The sequence below is a fragment of the Oncorhynchus mykiss genome, chromosome 2, assembly GCF_013265735.2.
Source record: "Oncorhynchus mykiss isolate Arlee chromosome 2, USDA_OmykA_1.1, whole genome shotgun sequence".
NCBI classification, from domain to species: domain Eukaryota; kingdom Metazoa; phylum Chordata; class Actinopteri; order Salmoniformes; family Salmonidae; genus Oncorhynchus; species Oncorhynchus mykiss.
This window is the reverse complement of record NC_048566.1, coordinates 4817501-4843092: the sequence shown is the minus strand read 5'-3', so window position 1 is coordinate 4843092 and position 25592 is coordinate 4817501. Positions and strand designations below refer to the sequence as shown.

At 44.8% G+C, this 25592-nt stretch overlaps 1 protein-coding gene across 1 annotated transcript in view; it reads left to right on the top strand.

The window, feature by feature from the left end:
* Positions 1 to 1690: 1690 nt before the first annotated feature.
* Positions 1691 to 25592, top strand: part of has2 (hyaluronan synthase 2) — a 32690-nt gene continuing 8788 nt past the window's right edge. Inside the window, exons 1-2 of the mRNA XM_036935639.1 lie at positions 1691 to 2232; positions 20599 to 21225. Of these exons, the coding sequence (XP_036791534.1) occupies positions 2179 to 2232; positions 20599 to 21225 (681 nt within the window). The 5' untranslated portion in view covers positions 1691 to 2178. The remainder of the gene's footprint in view (positions 2233 to 20598; positions 21226 to 25592) is intronic.

Genomic DNA, 25592 nt, shown 5'->3' with positions numbered 1-25592 from the left:
TGTGTGTCTCTCTCTGTCTCTGTGTCTCTCTCGGTCTCTGTGTCTCTCTGTTTCTCTGTCTCTCTCTCGCTCTGTCTCTCTCCATCCAAGGTGGTCGTTCTGACTGCAGCACTGATGGGGAACGATTGTGTGTGTGTTTGTGTGTGTATTCGTGTGCGTGGGGAAGGTAAAAGTAATTGGGTATCCTTGTTTAAATCAATATAGTGGCTGGGCAACATAGACAGGAGAAATAAGGGTACTCATATTTGGCCCTCTGTCAAACAGGCCAATGCAATGTCCCTCCCTGGCAGAGAAAGTCATTTGAGCTTGACAGGAATATGTTTTATACAGAACAAATAAACACACACAGCTGTATGGGGTATTTCAATGACATGTCATTCGATCCAACTGTTCGTGTTCAACTCAGGGATTATAATAATAAGAAATGTGAGCGACCAATATTATTTTCATCTTATATGTTATGTTTGGAATTTCAGCCAAGTGACTTTTAATTAGGAATTTCTGTCACATTCAATAATGATAACATACAAAGCTCTTGGGACGGTAGATGAAAACCACTTTTTCTCTGTTGAAAACATGAGCTAATGAATCACATCAAATAGTATTTGTCACATGCGCCGAATACAACAGGTGTTGACCTTACAGTGAAATGCTTACTTACAAGCCCTTAACCAACATTGCAGTTTTAAGAAAAATACATGTTAGGTAAAAAAAATAGATAATTAAAAAATTAAGAATTAAAAGTAACAAATAATTATAGAGCAGCAGTAAAATAACAATAGCGAGGCTATATACAGGGGATACCGGTACGGAGTCAATGTGCGGGGGCTCCGGTTAGTCAAGGTAATTGAGGTAATATGTACATGTAGGTAGAGTTAAGGTGACTATGCATAGATAATAAACTGAGAATAGCAGCAGCGTAAAGGGTGGGGGTAATACTGTGGCTAGCCATTTGATTAGCTTTTAGAATAACTGATATTGTCATTTTTACACCTATTTGAATTCCATCACAAGGTAGAGGAATGTGCCTTGTCCAATGACTGTGCATCTACAGTAGACCAGAGTCATATATTTAGATCTTATTACATGACTCCGCAGTAGACTATTCCATGGCAAGGGCTCTAGTACTGGGTTTAGAATTATATGGCGCTCCCTGCTGGCCAATGCTTGTACTGCGCTCCTACTGATGGATGGCAGACAAATACCAGGTGGATAATTACGGTCTTTACGGGCACAGAAAAGATAGCAGGAAAATATTACAAGTTATATTGCAAGAATAATAGTGATTATTTCGAGCTAGTATAACAACGACTAAATGCAGTGTTTTTTTGTTTTGTTTTGCTAAAGGATTATGTGTTTTATCTGTAGGCTATACTCTGACATTGTCATGGAAAACCCTCATTCAAAGTAGCAAAGAAACTATTTGCAGATTTCGAAAGCATATTCAAAATCGAATGCAATCTCTCTGCATGTATTCCCCCAAGAACATTGAGGTTAATTCGCCTAAGGCACGTCTCCATCCCGGGGTCCACGTCTCAGAAGTTTGAATGGGGTACTTACTTGTGGGCATCAACTTTTTTTTCTCTCTCTCTTCTCTCCTCAATATGTTGCTCCTCCTCATCCCCAAACCTTCCCCCCTTATTAAAACAAGTCCAAAAACTCTCCCTGGTTAAGAGTCTTTTGAAATGTAAGGAGCTACGTGCAGGAAGCATAAACCCAGGACGTCTGGAAGGAATTAGACGCTGAAGAAGTAGTAAAAGTAGCGCGGTTGGGCAGTTCATGACTTTAACCTGTATTACCTACAGCTCTTCTCACCAACATTGACTACTGTTGAATGACAAATTTTTAATTTTTTTATTTATTTTGTTTATTTCTTTTATTCGTTGTATATATTACACTTATGCCAAAGTTGACTAACAAGATGATTTGTATACATTTAAAATGTATACATGATATAATTAATGTATGCAAAGAGAGAAGTTAAAAGAAGAAGAACAAATACAATACTTGAATGAATGTTTTCAACCGTTCACAGCAAGGAGACTTGGAAAATTGCACAAACGTTTTTCTTTATGAAGAGACATTTTATGAAGCTTCATGAGTGTTTCTGCAAAGGTGACTCATAGAAGATACGTCGCTGAGAAGTTTTCTCCAAGTTGAACGCTGCTAACCGAGCCTATGCTGACTGCATCCATTGAAAGAAACGGCACAGCCACACACAGCTACTTCAAGGTAATGCCCATCACAGCAATATTATTCACTTTGACAACTTTGTTATCAACTAACTAGCTGTTTTTGTTTCATTATGAGAACATACATTTTTATTTTGTTTGACATTTTCATTTAGAATAATTTGAATTCAATGAATGGAGCTTTGGATGAAACTTGGCAACTAAAGTTCATTGACATGTCATGATTGTCCGGTAGTTGCCAAGTCATGGTTTAATCCACATCAATGAATCGTGATGCTGTATCTGTCAGGGTGTGGAAAGTATTTAGTGTTTGTTATATTAAAGTACTATGGCATATGTTTGGGATATGGTAGGATATACCCCATACAGAACAGTTCTGTAGACATGTTGATGTGTGGTTTGGTTACGACTTTTTATTTATTTTTATAGACATTAGTATTGCATTAATCTCAGCCAATATGCGGTGGATAAATGAAATAGTGGAACTATAAAGTCGAAACAACGTAGTTCTTTATTATTATTCCCTGTTGCCTACGGGGATAAAACAAATCCACACCATAACGTAAACTGGATTCACACGGTACTCCATCGAGGATGGACATAATCACTGTCCAAATCATTTATTGCACCGTTAGAATAAAACATATGTCGACGTCACAGCCTCATACGTCATTCGAATCGCAGGGGTGCTTGAGCCAATGACAAGGCAGCTATTGGGTTTCCTTCCAGAGCACGCTCAGTCGGTTCGAAATGTCGGTTTTTCCCCATGGATACAGTATTTTATTTATTTTGTATTTATTGTCATATATACACAGGTCAGATGCAGTGAAATATGGTGTTTTACACGGTCAGCCACAGTAGTACTGGAGCCAATTAGGGTGAAGTTCCCTCCTTATTCAAGGACACAACAATCTTCGAACTTCCTCCCTTTCCCGCTCAGGCGTTTTATAGACCCTCAGCGTGGATGCGCGCGGTGTTCGAAATACATAAATAGCAGCCCACCATTCATTCCATAGCAGTTTATTTAGCTCGTGGTTTTGAGTTGACTTGATTCCATAGCAGTTTATTTAGCTAGTGGTTTTGAGTTGACTTGATTCCATAGCAGTTTATTTAGCTCGTGGTTTTGAGTTGACTTGATTCCACAGCAGTTTATTTAGCTAGTGGTTTTGAGTTGACTTGATTCCATAGCAGTTTATTTAGCTAGTGGTTTTGAGTTGACTTGATTCCATAGCAGTTTATTTAGCTCGTGGTTTTGAGTTGACTTGATTCCATAGCAGTTTATTTAGCTCGTGGTGTTGAGTTGACTTGATTCCATAGCAGTTTATTTAGCTAGTGGTTTTGAGTTGACTTGATTCCATAGCAGTTTATTTAGCTAGTGGTTTTGAGTTGACTTGATTCCACAGCAGTTTATTTAGCTCGTGGTGTTGAGTTGACTTGATTCCATAGCAGTTTATATAGCTATTGGTTTTGAGTTGACTTGATTCCATAGCAGTTTATTTAGCTCGTGGTTTTGAGTTGACTTGATTCCATAGCAGTTTATTTAGCTCGTGGTTTTGAGTTGACTTGATTCCACAGCAGTTTATTTAACTAGTGGTTTTGAGTTGACTTGATTCCATAGCAGTTTATATAACTAGTGGTTTTGAGTTGACTTGATTCCATAGCAGTTTATTTAGCTCGTGGTGTTGAGTTGACTTGATTCCATAGCAGTTTATTTAGCTCGTGGTGTTGAGTTGACTTGATTCCACAGCAGTTTATTTAGCTCGTGGTGTTGAGTTGACTTGATTCCACAGCAGTTTATTTAACTAGTGGTTTTGAGTTGACTTGATTCCATAGCAGTTTATATAGCTCGTGGTTTTGAGTTGACTTGATTCCATAGCAGTTTATTTAGCTCGTGGTGTTGAGTTGACTTGATTCCATAGCAGTTTATTTATGATAAGCCTATACTTTATGGAGATAATCATATCTCATGTGTTGTGTCGGGATGATATATTTTTATTCAAAGATGTACACCTACAGTATACAGTAGACTATTTTAATTTCTGAAAGTAAAATATCCCACTGGGCACAGATGTCAATTCAACGTCTATTCCACGCTAGTTCAACGTAATTTAATTCCACGTTGGTTCAACATAATTTAATTAAAATGACGTGGAAACAATGTTGTATCAACCAGTGTGTGTCCAGTGGGATATGACTGTAAAATGATCAAATACATGCTTTAAACTGTGTGAAAACAAAACCACATGACTGCAAGGGTACATGCTGTCATTCATTATAACCGCATGAAGACTCCTGTTGAGACGTGGGAGTCCTCAACTCAACATATATGGAGATGCTTAAAGCTGGAATCCTCAGTTGAAACAATAACAAAGCAGTGACCCGCCTCTGTTTTTTAAATTCATTAATTAATACGTCCAAAAAATGAATGTAGCAACTAAGAATTCTGGGTTTAACACAGCCACGACATAAACCTGTGGGCCGACTTCCCTTTCAGTATATGTCACTATATTGTCAACATTGTTATGACAGATGGCAGGCATCATAGGTCAGAGAACCAGCTTTTTTCTACTTCCTCAGCCACAGTTATGACATTGTTATTAAATGGTTGAACATGACCACATAGATTGTCACAATGGCAATACTGTCTTTAAAACTGAAACATCCAGTCATCTAGTTAAGACTACTGTCATCTACCGCAAGGTTTCACAAACTCAGTCCCCCCCCCCCCCCCCGGGTGCGTTTTTGCCTTAGCACTACACAACCAATTTAAATAATCAACCCTTTGATTCAGGTGTGTAGTGCTTGGGGGAAAAAACTAAAGGTGCACCCAAGGGGGGCTCCATGACCAAGTTGGGGGATCCCTGATCTACCGGACCAGTACACATTTATAGCTTAACAATAACTTTGTCACAATAAAGCCCGCTGCCTGTGAGGAAAGTCGTTTGTCCGTTCTGGCTCGGACAAGGTTACTTACTCTTCCTTACTACGAGGAAAGTCATGACTCAGCATGCCTGTGTCTACGTGTGGGCCATTGCTCAACAACTTACACAGAGAGATGGCAACACACACAAACTAATGCATTGTTTATGTCTACATTTCAGACTACCATTTATCCCATTTCTAGTAGGCGTACTCTTCCTATCTAATCCCACCTACACTATATACAGTGTGCAATCAAGATCTCTGAGGGTTATATCTACCAATGAGGTGGTTTGTGTATTTACAGAGGAAGAGTTCTGTAGGACTATCCACCAATGAGGTGGTTTGTGTATTTACAGAGGAAGAGTTCTGTAGGACTATCCACCAATGAGGTGGTTTGTGTATTTACAGAGGAAGAGTTCTGTAGGACTATCCACCAATGAGGCAGTTTGTGTATTTACAGAGGAAGAGTTCTGTAGAACTATCCACCAATGACGTGGTTTGTGTATTTACAGAGGAAGAGTTCTGTAGGACTATCCACTAATGAGTTAGTTAGTGTATTTACACAGGAAGCATTCCACGCCTGTTCCGTATTAGTGGTCCCAGTCAGGGCCTTTCCAGCCATGCTTAAACACTGCAGGCTGGGAATCAGGTAGGCAGGGAAGCGGGAAAGCTGGGAGGCAGGGAAGGAAGGAAGATGGGAAGCAGGGAAGCTGGGAGGGAGGAAAGCAGGGAAGCTGGGAGGGAGGAAAGCAGGGAAGCTGGGATGGAGGGAAGCTGGGATGGAGGGAAGCTAGGAGCGAGGGAAGCTAGGAGCGAGGGAAGCTAGGAGCGAGGGAAGGAGGGAAGCATAAAGAGGAGGTGAGTAGGAGAAAGTCAGAGAGCTGGAGCAACAATAAGTAGTAGTGGTGGAGGATCACTGACCGGACCAGACAGGAAGGAGGGAGGGACAGAGAGATGTGATGGATGAGTCAGAGAGCTAGCTGAATCAGGAAAGCATCCAGGAGCCATGGATGGCAAGGCGCCACCACCGCCCAAGTTCAACATCACACACAGTCTCCTCCTCTTCCTGAGGTTCAACCCATCCAGAAAGACAGAGGGAGTTGTATGAGGAAAGACTCTGTGCTGTACGGTAACTACTACAGCTGATTCCAATCAGGAGAGGAAGAGGAGTAGGGTGTTCCATTTAATGATGGAACACTTAATGACAACATGATTCCCCCACCAGGGAGAATACTGCAGCCACAGGGAAAGGCTTTACATCTACATAGGGTTCCGGAACTACAAGAGGGTTAAGGGGAGGAGGGGGGGACGGGGGACGTCACTTCACACAACCACACACACACACACACACACCCTTTTGACACATTACTAGTTGTCTCTTAATCACGTTTCCGAACCTCAGAACCTCAGTGACTTTTGTTCATTGAGTTTGCTTATAAGTCCAGTTCAAGAGAAGGTTTGATCTGAACTAACTACAGTAGCAAGCCTAGATAGAACTACAAGTAGCTAACTACAGAAGTAAGCCTAGCAAGAACTACAAGTAGCTAACTATAGAAGCGAGCAAGAACTACAAGTAGCTAACTATAGAAGCAAGCAAGAACTACAAGTAACTAACTTCAGAAGCAAGCAAGAACTACAAGTAGCTAACTTCAGAAGCAAGCAAGAACTACAAGTAGCTAACTATAGAAGCAAGCAAGAACTACAAGTAGCTAACTTCAGAAGCAAGCAAGAACTACAAGTTACTAACTACATAAGCAAGCAAGAACTACAAGTAACTAACTACAGAAGCAAGCTTTTAAGATAGTACAGTGCTGTATATATAATTAACATCTTGTACAAGGATCCCTGGTCATTCCATGCGCTCCTGTCTTTTAATCTGCTATAGAATAGTCGTCATGAGGCATGTGTTTCCTGACATTTATAATGGCAGTATTGAGGGCCGTCTTTCATTTCACTGCAGCTGTGCCTCTCAGGACATGAAGTGGAATCTCTGTCGTCTTGAACTACAGTACTGTAATATAGTACCGTTACTGTATTAGCATGTAACACAAATGCGTTATGAAACTAGAGATAATGGAATGGGGATCCTTCTTTACTGGTCTTCATGACTACACACGAGGTTCCACTTCAGCGTGCAGTCTGTAAGTGCTACGCTAAATCCCATCCAGCAACACAAGGACATCACTTTAACGTTTATTAAATACAGGACACCAACTGATTTTTTCCTTCAATAACCCCCTTCTATCCAGATATATTTCCCCCTTCTGCACATGCTGGAAGGTGTAAGAGCCATTGACGCCATATATTCATGGCGATGGTACACCATTTGATTGACTGATTGATTGATTATTCCACACATGAAGTTCCACCTCACCATACACCTGAGAATGTCAATTCAATGTCTTGTTTTTTCATTCAACAACCCTCTTCTATCCTTTCATCCTCCTTCTACACATACTGTTAGCAAGGCAACTGTTACCAAGACAAGTGTTAGCAAGACAATTGTTAGCAAGACAACGTTTAGCAAGACAACTGTTAGCAAGACAACTTTTAGCAAGACAATTGTTAGCAAGACACGTGTTAGCAAGACAACGTTTAGCAAGACAACTGTTAGCAAGACAACTTTTAGCAAGACAATTGTTAGCAAGACAACTTTTAGCAGGACAACTGTTAACAAGACAAGTGTTACGAAGACAATGCTTAGCAAGACAATGGTTAGCAAGATAACTGTTACCAAGACAACTGTTAGCAAGACAAGTGTTACCAAGACAATGCTTAGCAAGACAATGGTTAGCAAGATAACTGTTACCAAGACAACTGTTAGAAAGACAAGTGTTACCAAGACAACTATTACCAAGACAACTGTTAGCAAGACAAGTGTTACCAAGACAACTGTTAGCAAGACAAGTGTTACCAAGACAAGGGTTATTAAAGTTATATCAAGTGTGGGCATGGTTTGTGTCCCAAATGGCACCCTATTCCCAATCTAGTGCACTTCATACAGCTGTGGCCTACAGGGCTCTGGTAAAAAAAAAGTAGTGCACTATACAGGGGATTTGGTGTCACTGACCAGGTGTGAACTGCACCTCCACGGCGGTAGACCACTACATTAATAAAGTGTTTTTGACTACAGCAGGTATTCATTTTAGAGCTGTAAAGTCCATTGACTCCAGTCATTGCCACGATTATATTTCAGTTGTTGCACAGAACAGACTTCAAGTCCTCTTGGCCCAGTTTCAGCTAATGCTCAGCTCTGCTCTGGCCTCAGTGTTGTATTTCATCTAACCTGTAGAAGCCTTAGAGTTTAGGTTTTCAACTCTCCGTCGAGTCTATCCAGCTCAGCACAGGAAACCCCTCCCTGTGTCCGCCTAGCCTTTATACCCCTCCTGGAACAGGGCCAGCTCCAGCAGAATCAAACTAATGGTCTTCATGTTGGATTCTCAGGTGTAAATATGAAGTCTTTACATGCCGACATGGTAGCTGACGTACACACACACACACACACACACACACACACACTCTCTCACGCTACCTCAACTGTAGTTATAGCACGGTACAACATGACATGTGTTAGATTTGCAGTTGGCTGCAGCCACAAGGTTTTTATTGGTTACTTTCACTCTCCAACATCCACCTTCACTTACTCAGCCTTCACTCTCCAACATCCTCCATCACTAACTCAGCCTTCACTCTCCAACATCCTCCATCACTAACTCAGCCTTCACTCTCCAACATCCTCCATCACTAACTCAGCCTTCACTCTCCAACATCCTCCATCACTAACTCAGCCTTCACTCTCCAACATCCCCCTTCACTAACTCAGCCTTCACTCTCCAACATCCCCCTTCACTAACTCAGCCTTCACTCTCTAACATCCCCCATCACTAACTCAGCCTTCACTCTCTAACATCCCCCATCACTTACTCATCCTTACTCACTATCAATTGAGATCATTGGCGGTGTTATCTCAGGCAAAGGGAGTGTCCCGCCCAGACCCAGGCCCAGGCCCAGACCCAGCCAACACAGTCAGTCCGCGTTGCAAATGGCGCACTATTCCCTATTTAATGCACTACTTTTAAACAAGGGCCCATATGGCTCTGGTCAAAAGTTGTGCACTATACAGGGTGCCATTTGGGACGTATTGTCAGTCTGCAAGTGTTCAAGCTAACCCACCGGCAAACAGCCCAGGGACAACACACACACAGGGCCTTGTGCAACTGTGAGGTGACATCATCTCAATACGTTGATGACACCCTCAATGTCGCACACGTGCACACACACACACACACGTGCACACACACACATTTGAAATACTTTATTTACATCCACCAAGTACATTTTATTTCAATCCACCATTCAGTTCAAAGATTTCAAATGTCCCTGTACACATGGCACCCAAGGGTACAGAAAGCACCTCCTTCTCCAAACAGTCCACGACAGCTGAAACAGAACAGTACCTAGCCAATTTCTTTGTCCTAGTTTTCGTCAGGCCCACAATCTGGAGGCTCCACCCGAGGCTGTCCAAGCGTGCCACGAGGGACTGGTGCTTAAGCAGCTTCTCGGCAAAGGCCTGCTCCAAGTAGCCGTCAAATCAGCAGCCCACTTCCAAAATGAGCACCCCCCCCCCCCCCCCCCCCCCCGGCCCCCATCAACAACAACACATCATTATCAACATCAAACTAGGGTTTAGATCTACATAGGGTCCGGAGGTACAAGGGGGTTAAGGGGAGGAGGAGGAGGGAGGGGGGGGCAGGCAAAACGTCACTTCACACACACATTAGTGGTTAAATCCTTCTGCATCTGGCCCGCAGGGTTTAGTTATCTAGGCTGTTTTAGCACCATCTGAATGAGGGGGTTTAGGTTCACAGTTCACACAAAGTGTAGCCTACAACAGTGAGACTTGAAAATAAAGATTTTAGGGTTTGGACACTCTTTGTACTGGTTTAACACTACAGACGGTAACACCAATGCGTTAGGTTAACCAGTTGGCCAAGGGGTGGGGACTTATGGACCATATGGAGGGGAATGGAGTCAGAGGTCTTGTAAATGTGATGACGCTTAAAAGTCCAGAAACATGCCAGTTCAGCACTCAGCTCGCCTCACACACTGATTACATCCACTTTTCATCCTGTATCAAGTGAGCCAGGCCTTATTCGATGCCAAGGAGGTGGCTGATTTAATGAAAAGAAACCAAACTACGGTCTAGACACAAGGCGTGTCAGGGTTTCTTTGCTTCACAACAGCACGGAAACACTTCAAGGTGTCACTTATGCAAAATCACATATCCAAGACTTTAACCACGATGCACCAGCTTCTTCTTCACTGTGACTGTAACGGTCTTCTAGGTGTGAAGGAGAGTCGGACCAAAATGCGGCGTGTAGATTGCGATCCATGTTTATTGTGACTATAGCAACATGAATCCAAATACAAACAGTGCAAAATAATAAACGTAATGAAAACCGAAACAGCCTAAACTGGTGCAAACTAACACTAAGGACAATCACCCACAAACACACAGTGAAACCCAGGCTACCTAAATATGGTTCCCAATCAGAGACAATGACTAACACCTGCCTCTGATTGAGAACCATATCAGGCCGGACATAGAAATAGACAAACAAGACATCCAACATAGAATGCCCACCCAGTTCACGTCCTGACCAACACTAAAACAAGGAAAACACACACGAACGATGGTCAGAACGTGACAGTACCCCCCCTCCAAGGTGCGGACTCCGGACGCACAACTTAAACCTATGGGGGAGGGTGTGGGTGGGCATCTGTCCGCGGTGGCGGCTCTGGCGCTGGACGTGGACCCCACTCCATAACAGTTTTAGTCCACCTCCTTAGCGTCCCTAGATAGGTGACCCTTCTTAATGACAGCTCAGGACAGAGGGTCAGCTCGAGACAGAGGGGCAGCTCGGGACAGAAGTAGCTCGGGACTGATGGGTAGCACAGCACTGAGAGGAAGCTCAGGCAGGTAGTTAGATCCGGCAGATCCTGGCTGGCTGGCGGTTCTGGCAGATCCTGGCTGACTGGCATATCTGGAAGAGTCTGGCTGACTGGCAGATCTGGAAGAGTCTGGTCGACTGGCAGATCTGGAAGAGTCTGGTCGACTGGCAGATCTGGAAGAGTCTGGTCGACTGGCAGATCTGGAAGAGTCTGGTCGACTGGCAGATCTGGAAGAGTCTGGTCGACTGGCAGATCTGGAAGAGTCTGGTCGACTGGCAGATCTGGCTGCTCCATGCTGACTGGCTGCTCCATGATGACTGGCAGCTCTGGCTGCTCCATGCTGACTGGCTGCTCCATGCTGACTGGCAGCTCTGGCTGCTCCATGCTGACAGGCTGCTCCATGCTGACTGGCAGCTCTGGCTGCTCCATGCTGACTGGCTGCTCCATGCTGACTGGCGGCCCTGGCTGCTCCATGCTGACTGGCGGCCCTGGCTGCTCCATGCTGACTGGCGGCCCTGGCTGCTCCATGCTGACTGGCGGCCCTGGCTGCTCCATGCTAACTGGCAGCTCCTTGCAGACTAGCAGCTCTGGCGGCTCCTTGCAGACTGGCAGCTTTGGCGGCATCCTGCAGACAGGCAGCTCTGGCGGCTCCTTGCAGACTGGCAGCTCCTTGCAGACTGGCAGCTCTATGCAGACTGGCAGCTCCTTGCAGACTGGCAGCTCCTTGCAGACTGGCAGCTCCTTGCAGACTGGCAGCTCCTTGCAGACTGGCAGTTCTGAACAGGCGGGAGACTCCGGCAGCGCTGTAGAGGAGGAAGGCTCTAACAGCGCTAGACAGGCGGGAGACTCCAACAGCGCTGGAGAGGAGGAGGGCTCCGACAGCGCTGGACAGGCGAGGCGCACTGTAGGCCTGATGCGTGGTGCTGGCACTGGTGGTACTGGGCCGAGGACACGCACAGGAAGCCTGGTGCGGGGAGCTGCTACCGGAGGGCTGGGGTGTGGAGGTGGTACTGGAAAAACCGGACCGTGCAGGCGCACTGGAGCTCTTGAGCACCGAGCCTGCCCAACCTTACCTGGTTGAATGCTCACGGTCGCCCTGCCAGTGCGGCGAGGTGGAATAGCCCGCACTGGGCTATGCAGGCGAACCGGAGACACCGAGCGCAAGGCTGGTGCCATGTAAGCCGGCCCAAGGAGACGCACTGGGGACCAGCTGCGTAGAGCCGGCTTCATGGCATTAGGCTCGACGCTCAATCTAGCCCGGCCAACACGCGGAGCTGGAATATACCGCACCGGGCTATGCACCCGCACTGGAGACACCGTGCGCACCACTGCATAACACGGTGCCTGTCCGGTCTCTCTAGCCCCCCGGTAAGCACAGGGAGTCTGCCCAGGTCTCTTACCTGGCGTAGCCATACTCCCTGTTAGCCCCCCCCCAAGAAATTTTTGGGGCTGCTTCTCAGGCTTCCATCCGCTACGTCGTGCTGCCTCCTCATATCTGCGCCTCTCCGCTTTCGCCGCCTCCAGTTCTTCTTTGGGGCGGCGATATTCTCCTGGCTGAGCCCAGGGTCCTCTTCCTTCTAATTCGTCCTCCCATGTCCATACCTCCTCTTTGGGCTGCTCCTTTGGGCGGCTACACTCCCCTGGTTTAGCCCAGGGTCCTCTCCCGTCGAGGATTTCCTCCCATGTCCAGAAATCCTTATTGCGCGTCTCCTCGCGCTGCTCCTGCCTGTTGACACGCTGCTTGGTCCTTTTGTGTTGGGTGATTCTGTAACGGTTTTCAGTATGAGAAGGAGAGTCGGACCAAAATGCGGCATGTAGATTGCGATCCATGTTTATTGTGACTATAGCAACATGAATCCAAATACAAACAGTGCAAAATAATAAACGTAATGAAAACCGAAACAGCCTAAACTGGTGCAAACTAACACTAAGGACAATCACCCACAAACACACAGTGAAACCCAGGCTACCTAAATATGGTTCCCAATCAGAGACAATGACTAACACCTGCCTCTGATTGAGAACCATATCAGGCCGGACATAGAAATAGACAAACAAGACATCCAACATAGAATGCCCACCCAGTTCACGTCCTGACCAACACTAAAACAAGGAAAACACACACGAACGATGGTCAGAACGTGACAGTGACAGATAGAGAGGTTTTTCATGGAGAGTAGCCTCTGCTGAGTCCCCAACAACCGGATGTTCCAGTTTTCAGGGGAAATGGAAAGAGAGCCTGTGACTTCACGTGTCTTCCACTTTTGGATGTTAACAAGGAGACACTCCATCTTAACTCATCCTCTAAATTTACTGGATTGGTTGAACAGTGCAGAAGAGAACCTCCCCAGACAATTTATTTCCTTCTTGTCAAGACCAGGATGTAGGGGATTTAGTTTCAGACCAGTATGCAGAGGATCTAGTTTCAGACCAGTATGTAGGGGGATCTAGTTTCAGACCAGTATGTAGAGGATCTAGTTTCAGACCAGTATGTAGAGGATCTAGTTTCAGACCAGTATGTAGGGGGATCTAGTTTTAGACCAGTATGTAGAGGATCTAGTTTCAGACCAGTACGTAGAGGATCTAGTTTCAGACCAGTATGTAGAGGATCTAGTTTCAGACCAGTATGTAGGGAATCTAGTTCCAGACCAGTATGTAGGGGGATCTAGTTTCAGACCAGTATGTAGAGGATTTAGTTTCAGACCAGTATGTAGAGGATTTAGTTTCAGACCAGTATGTAGGTGGATCTAGTTTCAGACCAGTATGTAGATAATCTAGTTTCAGACCAGTATGTAGGGGGATCTAGTTTCAGACCAGTATGTAGAGGATCTAGTTTTAGACCAGTATGTAGATAATCTAGTTTCAGACCAGTATGTAGTGGGATCTAGTTTCAGACCAGTATGTATAGGATCTAGTTTCAGACCAGTATGTAGAGGATCTAGTTTCAGACCAGTATGTAGAGGATCTAGTTTCAGACCAGTATGTAGAGGATCTAGTTTCATACCAGTATGTAGAGGATCTAGTTTCAGACCAGTATGTAGGGAATCTAGTTCCAGACCAGTATGTAGGGGGATCTAGTTTCAGACCAGTATGTAGAGGATCTAGTTTCAGACCAGTATGTAGAGGATCTAGTTTCAGACCAGTATGTAGAGGATCTAGTTTCAGACCAGTATGTAGAGGATCTAGTTTCAGACCAGTATGTAGAGGATCTAGTTTCATACCAGTATGTAGAGGATCTAGTTTCAGACCAGTATATAGGGGATCTAGTTTCAGACCAGTATGTAGGGGGATCTAGTTCCAGACCAGTATGTAGAGGATCTAGTATGTAGAGGATCAGGCGTTCCGTTTACGCCTACTGCTTTAGGTCACGTGGAGAGAGACCCATGCATGCAGCATTTTACATGTCACTGTTCCCGTTCCAGTCCCTAATCCAAGTCAAGGAGGCGGCTGATTTAAAAACTCTAATTACAAGCACAAGTCAAACAAGACATGTCAGGGGTTCTTTGCTTTTAGACAGACTTGGACAGTCTTGAACTGCAACTTAGACTACATATAAGCCTTTAATGTAGTCTACCAAGACGCCCTCAGCCTTTAATGTAGTCTACCAAGACGACCTCAGCCTTTAATGTAGTCTACCAAGATGACCTCAGCCTTTAATGTAGTCTACCAAGACGACCTCAGCCTTTAATGTAGTCTACCAAGACGACCTCAGCCTTTAATGTAGTCTACCAAGACGACCTCAGCCTTTAATGTAGTCTACCAAGACGACCTCAGCCTTTAATGTAGTCTACCAAGACGCCCTCAGCCTTTAATGTAACCTACCAAGACGCCCTCAGCCTTTAATGTAATCTACCAAGACGACCTCAGCCTTTAATGTAGTCTACCAAGATGACCTCAGCCTTTAATGTAGTCTACCAAGACGCCCTCAGCCTTTAATGTAGTCTACCAAGACGCCCTCAGCCTTTAATGTAACCTACCAGGACGCCCTCAGCCTTTAATGTAGTCTACCAAGACGACCTCAGCTTTTAATGTAGTCTACCAAGACGCCCTCAGCCTTTAATGTAGTCTACCAAGACGATCTCAGCCTTTAATGTAGTCTACCAAGACGACCTCAGACTTTAATGTAGTCTACCAAGACGCCCTCAGCCTTTAATGTAGTCTACCAAGACGACCTCAGCCTTTAATGTAGTCTACCAAGACGCCCTCAGCCTTTAATGTAACCTACCAAGACGCCCTCAGCCTTTAATGTAGTCTACCAAGACGACCTCAGCCTTTAATGTAGTCTACCAAGATGCCCTCAGCCTTTAATATAGTCTACCAAGACGATCTCAGCCTTTAATGTAGTCTACCAAGACGACCTCAGCCTTTAATGTAACCTACCAAGACGACCTCAGCCTTTAATGTAGTCTACCAAGACGCCCTCAGCCTTTAAAGTAGTCTACCAAGACGCCCTCAGCCTTTAATGTAGTCTACCAAGACGATCTCAGCCTTTAATGTAGTCTATCAAGACGCCCTCAGCCTTTAATGTAGTCTACCAAGACGCCCTCAGCCTTTAATGTAATCTACCAAGACGACCTCAGCCTTTAATGTAGTCTACCAAGATGACCTCAGCCTTTAATGTAGTCTACCAAGACGCCCTCAGCCTTTAATGTAGTCTACCAAGACGCCCTCAGCCTTTAATGTAACCTACCAAGACGCCCTCAGCCTTTAATGTAGTCTACCAAGACGCCCTCAGCCTTTAATGTAACCTACCAAGACGCCCTCAGCCTTTAATGTAGTCTACCAAGACGATCTCAGTCTTTAATGTAGTCTACCAAGACGACCTCAGCCTTTAATGTAGTCTACCAAGACGCCCTCAGCCTTTAATGTAGTCTACCGAGACGACCTCAGCCTTTAATGTAGTCTACCAAGACGCCCTCAGCCTTTAATGTAACCTACCAAGACGCCCTCAGCCTTTAATGTAGTCTACCAAGACGACCTCAGCCTTTAATGTAATCTACCAAGACGACCTCAGCCTTTAATGTAGTCTACCAAGACGACCTCAGCCTTTAATGTAGTCTACCAAGACGCCCTCAGCCTTTAATGTAACCTACCAAGACGCCCTCAGCCTTTAATGTAGTCTACCAAGACGACCTCAGCCTTTAATGTAGTCTACCAAGACGCCCTCAGCCTTTAATGTAACCTACCAAGACGCCCTCAGCCTTTAATGTAGTCTACCAAGACGACCTCAGCCTTTAATGTAGTCTACCAAGACGATCTCAGCCTTTAATGTAGTCTACCAAGACGACCTCAGCCTTTAATGTAACCTACCAAGACGACCTCAGCCTTTAATGTAGTCTACCAAGACGCCCTCAGCCTTTAATGTAGTCTACCAAGACGCCCTCAGCCTTTAATGTAGTCTACCAAGACGCCCTCAGCCTTTAATGTAACCTACCAAGACGACCTCAGCCTTTAATGTAGTCTACCAAGACGACCTCAGCCTTTAATGTAATCTACCAAGACGACCTCAGCCTTTAATGTAGTCTACCAAGACGCCCTCAGCCTTTAATGTAGTCTACCAAGACGCCCTCAGCCTTTAATGTAGTCTACCAAGACGATCTCAGCCTTTAATGTAGTCTACCAAGACGCCCTCAGCCTTTAATGTAGTCTACCAAGACGCCCTCAGCCTTTAATGTAATCTACCAAGACGACCTCAGCCTTTAATGTAGTCTACCAAGATGACCTCAGCCTTTAATGTAGTCTACCAAGACGCCCTCAGCCTTTAATGTAGTCTACCAAGACGCCCTCAGCCTTTAATGTAGTCTACCAAGACGACCTCAGCCTTTAATATAGTCTACCAAGACGACCTCAGCCTTTAATATAGTCTACCAAGACGACCTCAGCCTTTAATGTAGTCTACCAAGACGCCCTCAGCCTTTAATGTAATCTACCAAGACGACCTCAGCCTTTAATGTAACCTACCAAGACGATCTCAGCCTTTAATGTAGTCTACCAAGACGCCCTCAGCCTTTAATGTAGTCTACCAAGACGATCTCAGCCTTTAATGTAGTCTACCAAGACGCCCTCAGCCTTTAATGTAGTCTACCAAGACGCCCTCAGCCTTTAATGTAGTCTACCAAGACGACCTCAGCCTTTAATGTAGTCTACCAAGACGCCCTCAGCCTTTAATGTAACCTACCAAGACGCCCTCAGCCTTTAATGTAGTCTACCAAGACGACCTCAGCCTTTAATGTAATCTACCAAGACGACCTCAGCCTTTAATGTAGTCTACCAAGATGACCTCAGCCTTTAATGTAGTCTACCAAGATGCCCTCAGCCTTTAATATAGTCTACCAAGACGATCTCAGCCTTTAATGTAGTCTACCAAGACGACCTCAGCCTTTAATGTAACCTACCAAGACGACCTCAGCCTTTAATGTAGTCTACCAAGACGCCCTCAGCCTTTAAAGTAGTCTACCAAGACGCCCTCAGCCTTTAATGTAGTCTACCAAGACGATCTCAGCCTTTAATGTAGTCTACCAAGACGCCCTCAGCCTTTAATGTAGTCTACCAAGACGCCCTCAGCCTTTAATGTAATCTACCAAGACGACCTCAGCCTTTAATGTAGTCTACCAAGATGACCTCAGCCTTTAATGTAGTCTACCAAGACGCCCTCAGCCTTTAATGTAGTCTACCAAGACGCCCTCAGCCTTTAATGTAACCTACCAAGACGCCCTCATCCTTTAATGTAGTCTACCAAGACGCCCTCAGCCTTTAATGTAACCTACCAAGACGCCCTCAGCCTTTAATGTAGTCTACCAAGACGATCTCAGCCTTTAATGTAGTCTACCAAGACGACCTCAGCCTTTAATGTAGTCTACCAAGACGCCCTCAGCCTTTAATGTAGTCTACCAAGACGCCCTCAGCCTTTAATGTAGTCTACCAAGACGCCCTCAGCCTTTAATGTAACCTACCAAGACGCCCTCATCCTTTAATGTAGTCTACCAAGACGCCCTCAGCCTTTAATGTAACCTACCAAGACGCCCTCAGCCTTTAATGTAGTCTACCAAGACGATCTCAGCCTTTAATGTAGTCTACCAAGACGACCTCAGCCTTTAATGTAGTCTACCAAGACGCCCTCAGCCTTTAATGTAGTCTACCAAGACGCCCTCAGCCTTTAATGTAATCTACCAAGACGACCTCAGCCTTTAATGTAGTCTACCAAGATGACCTCAGCCTTTAATGTAGTCTACCAAGACGCCCTCAGCCTTTAATGTAGTCTACCAAGACGCCCTCAGCCTTTAATGTAACCTACCAAGACGCCCTCATCCTTTAATGTAGTCTACCAAGACGCCCTCAGCCTTTAATGTAACCTACCAAGACGCCCTCAGCCTTTAATGTAGTCTACCAAGACGATCTCAGCCTTTAATGTAGTCTACCAAGACGACCTCAGCCTTTAATGTAGTCTACCAAGACGCCCTCAGCCTTTAATGTAGTCTACCAAGACGCCCTCAGCCTTTAATGTAACCTACCAAGACGCCCTCAGCCTTTAATGTAGTCTACCAAGACGACCTCAGCCTTTAATGTAATCTACCAAGACGACCTCAGCCTTTAATGTAGTCTACCAAGACGACCTCAGCCTTTAATGTAGTCTACCAAGACGCCCTCAGCCTTTAATGTAACCTACCAAGACGCCCTCAGCCTTTAATGTAGTCTACCAAGACGACCTCAGCCTTTAATGTAGTCTACCAAGACGCCCTCAGCCTTTAATGTAACCTACCAAGACGCCCTCAGCCTTTAATGTAGTCTACCAAGACGACCTCAGCCTTTAATGTAGTCTACCAAGACGATCTCAGCCTTTAATGTAGTCTACCAAGACGCCCTCAGCCTTTAATGTAGTCTACCAAGATGCCCTCAGCCTTTAATATAGTCTACCAAGACGATCTCAGCCTTTAATGTAGTCTACCAAGACGCCCTCAGCCTTTAATGTAGTCTACCAAGACGCCCTCAGCCTTTAATGTAATCTACCAAGACGACCTCAGCCTTTAATGTAGTCTACCAAGATGACCTCAGCCTTTAATGTAGTCTACCAAGACGCCCTCAGCCTTTAATGTAGTCTACCAAGACGCCCTCAGCCTTTAATGTAGTCTACCAAGACGACCTCAGCCTTTAATGTAGTCTACCAAGACGACCTCAGCCTTTAATATAGTCTACCAAGACGACCTCAGCCTTTAATGTAGTCTACCAAGACGCCCTCAGCCTTTAATGTAATCTACCAAGACGACCTCAGCCTTTAATGTAACCTACCAAGACGATCTCAGCCTTTAATGTAGTCTACCAAGACGCCCTCAGCCTTTAATGTAGTCTACCAAGACGATCTCAGCCTTTAATGTAGTCTACCAAGACGCCCTCAGCCTTTAATGTAGTCTACCAAGACGCCCTCAGCCTTTAATGTAGTCTACCAAGACGACCTCAGCCTTTAATATAGCCTAACCAGAAGACCTCAGCCTTTAATATAGCCTAACCAGAAGACCTCAGCCTTTAATATAGCCTACTAAGACGACCTCAGCCTTTACTTGACCAAGAAGTACCACTTTGTTCTCCAATTGTGACAGATGGGTCTTTAGTGTTACTGGACAGACCCATGCAGGCAGCATTGGACACATCAAAGTGTCACTTATGATAGATCCAAGATCTTTAATTAAAACAAAGTAACAAGATGCACTACTACCTGCTTCACTGTGACAGAAGGGTCTTTAGTGGAGACCCAAAAAACTGGCATTCAAATAAAACAAGTCGTGATTAGTGTTTCATTGCTTTTCAACAGCATTAGACACCTTGAAGTGTCACTTAAACTATCACATGTCTAAGCCTTAAACAAAAGGTGCCACCTTCCTACTGCCTCAACTGATAAAATGTACCACCATATTGTTCAATGTGACAGAAGGGTCTTTAGTGGAGAGGCAGCGTTTTACATTTCCCTGCTCTTGTCTTCCCACGGAGATATAAACAGATGATGTCAGAGGGTGGTGCTCGCTCTCTCGCTCGACTCTTACGTCTGCCCAGCAGACGGGATGCAGCATTAATAAAGAGACTGGGAACAATCGGCCATAGAGAACCATCTGACATTTAGAGGGGGATTTTGGGGAGGGGGATGTAGGGAGAGAGAGATGGGAGGAGACTGTTTACAGTCTATCTGAACCCGTTTTTTGTTGTTGTTGTGAAACATGGAGTCTGTTGCTATGGTGACAGTGTAGAGTTAGGGAAGAGCTTTCACAGTGACGCATCGTAATGATGATTATTAGGTACATTTATCATCATTATCATCATTATGGTGATTATTAGGAACATATATCATCATTATCATCATTATGTCTTCTGTATATCTCTAACAAGTTGACCAATTAATATCTGAAGATGTGTTCATTTAGTAATTACCATATCAATGTCCTCCCAGTGTCACCACTGTCATCTCATTATTGATCCCACTGTATGTCTCAACTGTCATCTCATTTGACATTGACAGTGATTCTGTTCTTGTTTGTTTTTCCAGATGAAATGTGACAAAGCTCTCACCTACCTAAGAATTTTCGGGACGACAATGTTTGGAGTCTCGCTCCTCGTGGGGATCTCTACCGCCTACATAATGGGATACCAGTTTTTCACCACGGCACGAAACCACTTGTCCTTCGGGCTGTACGGGGCCATCCTGGTCATCCACCTTATCATCCAGAGCCTGTTTGCTGTCCTAGAACACCGGAATATGAGGAGATCCATGGAGACGCCCATCAAACTCACCAAATCACTGGCCCTGTGCATTGCAGCCTATCAGGAGGACCCAGCCTACCTGAGGAAGTGTTTGGTATCGGTCAAGAGGTTGACCTACCCGGGCATCAAGGTCATCATGGTGATCGACGGGAATAACGAGGACGACAACTACATGATGGAGATCTTCCGGGAGATCATGGGGTGGGATAAAGCCACCACGTACGTATGGAAAAATAACTACCACCACCGGGGATCTGAGGAGACGGACGAGATGTACGCTGAGAGCCTGCAGGCCATCTCGCGCCTTGTGCTCAATAATAAATGTGTCTGCATCATGCAGAAGTGGGGAGGCAAGAGGGAAGTAATGTACACAGCCTTCAAAGCCCTGGGGAGGAGTGTGGACTATGTTCAGGTAAGTCCTGGGGGGAGGAGGGGTTGGAGGGTGGGGGTACACAAAGACCCTTTTGTGCTCTCCTTCTTTAAAAGGATGGTGTGGAGGCCTTGTGTATGTACTGTAGCCCTACTGCTGTAAGGCTAATGCTGTTCACAGAGTGCTAGAGCTCAACGTGAAACCCATTTACATATGTTTCTGCACTCAGTCCAACTCAGACAAAGTGGAGAGACCTGTAGGCTAATAGATTGGAGTCAGATCATGTTGCGTAGCATCGCGTCAAAACACACAGTATTCTCAGTGAGGAACTTTAAAAGTGACAGTATCCGCATTAGCTACTATCCCATGGCGTGTATTAAGTTCCTTCATTAACATTTACTAAGTAAACAGCACCAACTGTGCTGTATATAGTATATTGTGAATAGTTATACAGCAATACTGGAGTGTAGGTCCTCCAAGCTGTTCTGGGTAATACTGGAGTGTAGGTCCTCCAAACTGTTCTGGATAATACTGGAGTGTAGGTCCTCCAAACTGCTCTGGATAATACTGGAGTGTAGGTCCTCCAAACTGCTCTGGATAATACTGGAGTGTAGGTCCTCCAAGCTGCTCTGGATAATACTGGAGTGTAGGTCCTCCAAACTGCTCTGGATAATACTGGAGTGTAGGTCCTCCAAACTGCTCTGGATAATACTGGAGTGTAGGTCCTCCAAACTGCTCTGGATAATACTGGAGTGTAGGTCCTCCAAACTGCTCTGGATAATACTGGAGTGTAGGTCCTCCAAACTGTTCTGGATAATACTGGAGTGTAGGTCCTCCAAACTGCTCTGGATAATACTGGAGTGTAGGTCCTCCAAACTGCTCTGGATAATACTGGAGTGTAGGTCCTCCAAACTGCTCTGGATAATACTGGAGTGTAGATCTGATCAAACTTCTAACCTCTGATCCAAAGCTTATGGAGGGCTAACTGTGTTGTCCTTGTCACAGATCTGTTTTAGCTAGCTATTAGCTACCAGACCTGTGTGGTTATTCTCACTGCGGGGTTGTCTGTCTAATGTACCTGATCGTGACTGTTAAAGCCTTGGCTTGGCAACACACAGATTACCTACTTGACTTGACTTAGGTTACGTCCCAAATGGCACCCTATTCCCAAACATAGTGCACTACTTTTGATCACTACCCTAAGGGCCCTGGTCAAAAGTAGTGCAGTATATAGGGAATAGGGTGCCAAAACAGTTCGGTAGAGTTCGTGCATATACTGTATTATAACAACATTTAGTGACATTTTGGTTCGTTTTGGACTTCGGTCAGGGTTTTTTCAGCTGTTCGTGCACACACAGTTTTTTTCTGGAGGCAAGCCTAAGTTCGGTGTCTGACGTTTCCACCCCTTGGTCGGTGATTGGTCAACGGTAGGGATTCTTCAATAAAGTCTTTGTTGTCATTCAACATAAGACGACTTGTTTTCATGCACATTTTTTCATTGAAAAACACAGCACCAAACATCTTAGTTAGATGTAAGATCACTAAGATCACTTTGGCAAAAAACAGATTTCTTGAGTTATCTTAGATTAATTCGGACTATTTTGAGGAAGTGTATACTGGCTACGGCGCCTCAAAATGGACAAACAGTACTATTGCCGCTCTTTTATCATTTTTAAAGTGAAGGTCTTTTTAAGGGAGTATGCTAGCACACTCGTTTGGTACGACTAGCTTCAGCCAACAAGTGCTACTAAACATAGAAACGTGCCATTTTCAAATATGTTGATGATGGAGTGGTGCGGGAGAGGATGGCTATGATGTTGAACTGTCCCTTTAAGCATTCCTCTTAGCAGTCCTGTTATGTCTGATAAGATATGTTGACGTTGGAGTGGTGCTGGAGAGGATGGCTATGACGTTGAATTGTACCTTTAAGCATTCCTCTTAGCAGTCCTGTTATGTCTAATAAGACATGTTGACGATGGAGTGGTGCTGGAGAGGATGGCTATGACGTTGAATTGTCCCTTTAAGCATTCCTCTTAGCAGTCCTGTTATGTCTGATAAGACATGTTGACGATGGAGTGGTGCGGGAGAGGATGGCTATGATGTTGAACTGTCCCTTTAAGCATTCCTCTTAGCAGTCCTGTTATGTCTGATAAGACATATTGACGATGGAGTGGTGCTGGAGAGGATGGCTATGACGTTGAATTGTCCCTTTAAGCATTCCTCTTAGCAGTCCTGTTATGTCTGATAAGATATGTTGCATCAGTGAATGAACTTGACGTGACCTTTCTCCAGCTACCGGTTGCTGCATGATCATCACAATAAACTAACATGGCCGAGTGCGTCCCAAATACCACCCCCTTTTCCCCTATATAGTGCATTACATTTAACCAGGACCCATAGGGTCAAAATAACTAAACCTTATATTCTCACCATAACTGTGTGTGGATGTATTGATATGTTGGCATTGGGTAAACACTTAACTACACAGGCATAAGAGAAACTTAGTGTAAAGAGTGTTACCCGGCATTGCTTTGCGGGGTCATTATTCTGCCGGCAGGTGCATTATGGGTAATATTCACCACACTGTGAGACGAAAGCTCCCCAGGACACCCAAGCTGTCCTCAGACAACCCCTCGTTTGTTCGAGGAACTAGCTCCATGTGAGGCGTACAGGCGTACTACGGCGTTAGGAGAAGGACTACAACGCTGTCTGTCAGACAGAGGACATGTCCTTCGTTAGGAGAAGGACTACAAAGCTGTCTGTCAGACAGAGGACACGTCCTACGTTAGGAGAAGGACTACAACGCTGTCTGTCAGACAGAGGACATGTCCTACGTTAGGAGAAGACCTACAACTCTGTCAGACAGAGGACATGTCCTACGTTAGGAGAAGGACTACAACGCTGTCTGTCAGACAGAGGACATGTCCTATGTTAGGAGAAGGACTACAACGCTGTCTGTCAGACAGAGGACATGTCCTATGTTAGGAGAAGACCTACAACTCTGTCAGACAGAGGACATGTCGTATGTGTAGTATGAATCCAGATGGAACCACGGTGAATCCATTGTTCGTCTGCTGACTTCATGACCCCCCCCCGACCTTAGCTTTTTGTGATGTCAAAACCCTGTGGTATTTGTGGCACAGATCAACCGACTGACGCCAGATTGAACATGTTTTACTGAGGAGACCATTTACACAAGCTATTCCCGATAACCACTTATCGAAGGAACAACTGATTATTAGCGGTTTTCATGTCATCTCCCCAAGCTGAGGCTCGTTACAGCTGCAATCTGTTACCTCTTTTACAGTCAAACTATAAATATTAAATGGGACTTTCCCCCTTCGTTTTCAGCATCTGTAGTCTTTGCAGTAATTTGATGCGGGTGATCTGTGAATATTAATGCCATTTATGGACCCGTCAGAACAGGTTTGGTGCTAACGTTGCTATGGGACTGGTTGCCAAGGGGCAGTGATCAAAGAAACGGAATTCCATTTATATGGCAGTGATGCAGCTTCGCCTAATCAAACACTCTGCTGATGATGAAAATAACATGAGGAATGTTGTGCACATTAGCAGACGTGCCAACAGGCTATGCCTAACTACGCATGGGTATCTGTTCTCACCGGGAAAGGGGGAGTGTGTGTTGGTGTTCTGTGTATCAAAACCAATAGACTGGTTAGGGGTACAGAAGTCTTTTCCTGAGGTGGTTTGATTATCTTCTGGCCATATCATTCTCTTTAGTTACTCTCTTTTCATGCCATTTGTGTTTTAATATATTGCTCTTACAGCAGAAAGATAGAAATTGAATTATCACAGCGCTACACAATCTAAATGTATTCCTCTTCAAACAATTCAAACAGCTGATCTTTCTCCATATATGACCATTTTGAAGCTATACAGCTATACTACAAAATCTCTGTCACCATCAGAACACAACCAATCACAAACCTCTCTCAATCAGAAAACAACCAATCACAACGGAACCCTCTCTCAATCAGAACACAACCAATCACAAACCTCTCTCAATCAGAAAACAACCAATCACAACGGAACCCTCTCTCAATCAGAAAACAACCAATCACAACGGAACCCTCTCTCAATCAGAAAACAACCAATCACAACACAACCCTCTCTCAATCAGAACACAACCAATCACAACCCTCTCTCAATCAGAAAACAACCGATCACAACACAACCCTCTCTCAGTCAGAACACAACCAATCACAACACAACCCTCTCTCAGTCAGAACACAACCAATCATAACACAACCCTCTCTGTCAGAACACAACCAATCACAACCCTCTCCCAGTCAGAACACAACCAATCACAACACAACCCTCTCTAAATCAGAACACAACCAATCAGAACACAAACCTCTCTCAGTCAGAACACAACCAATCACAACCCT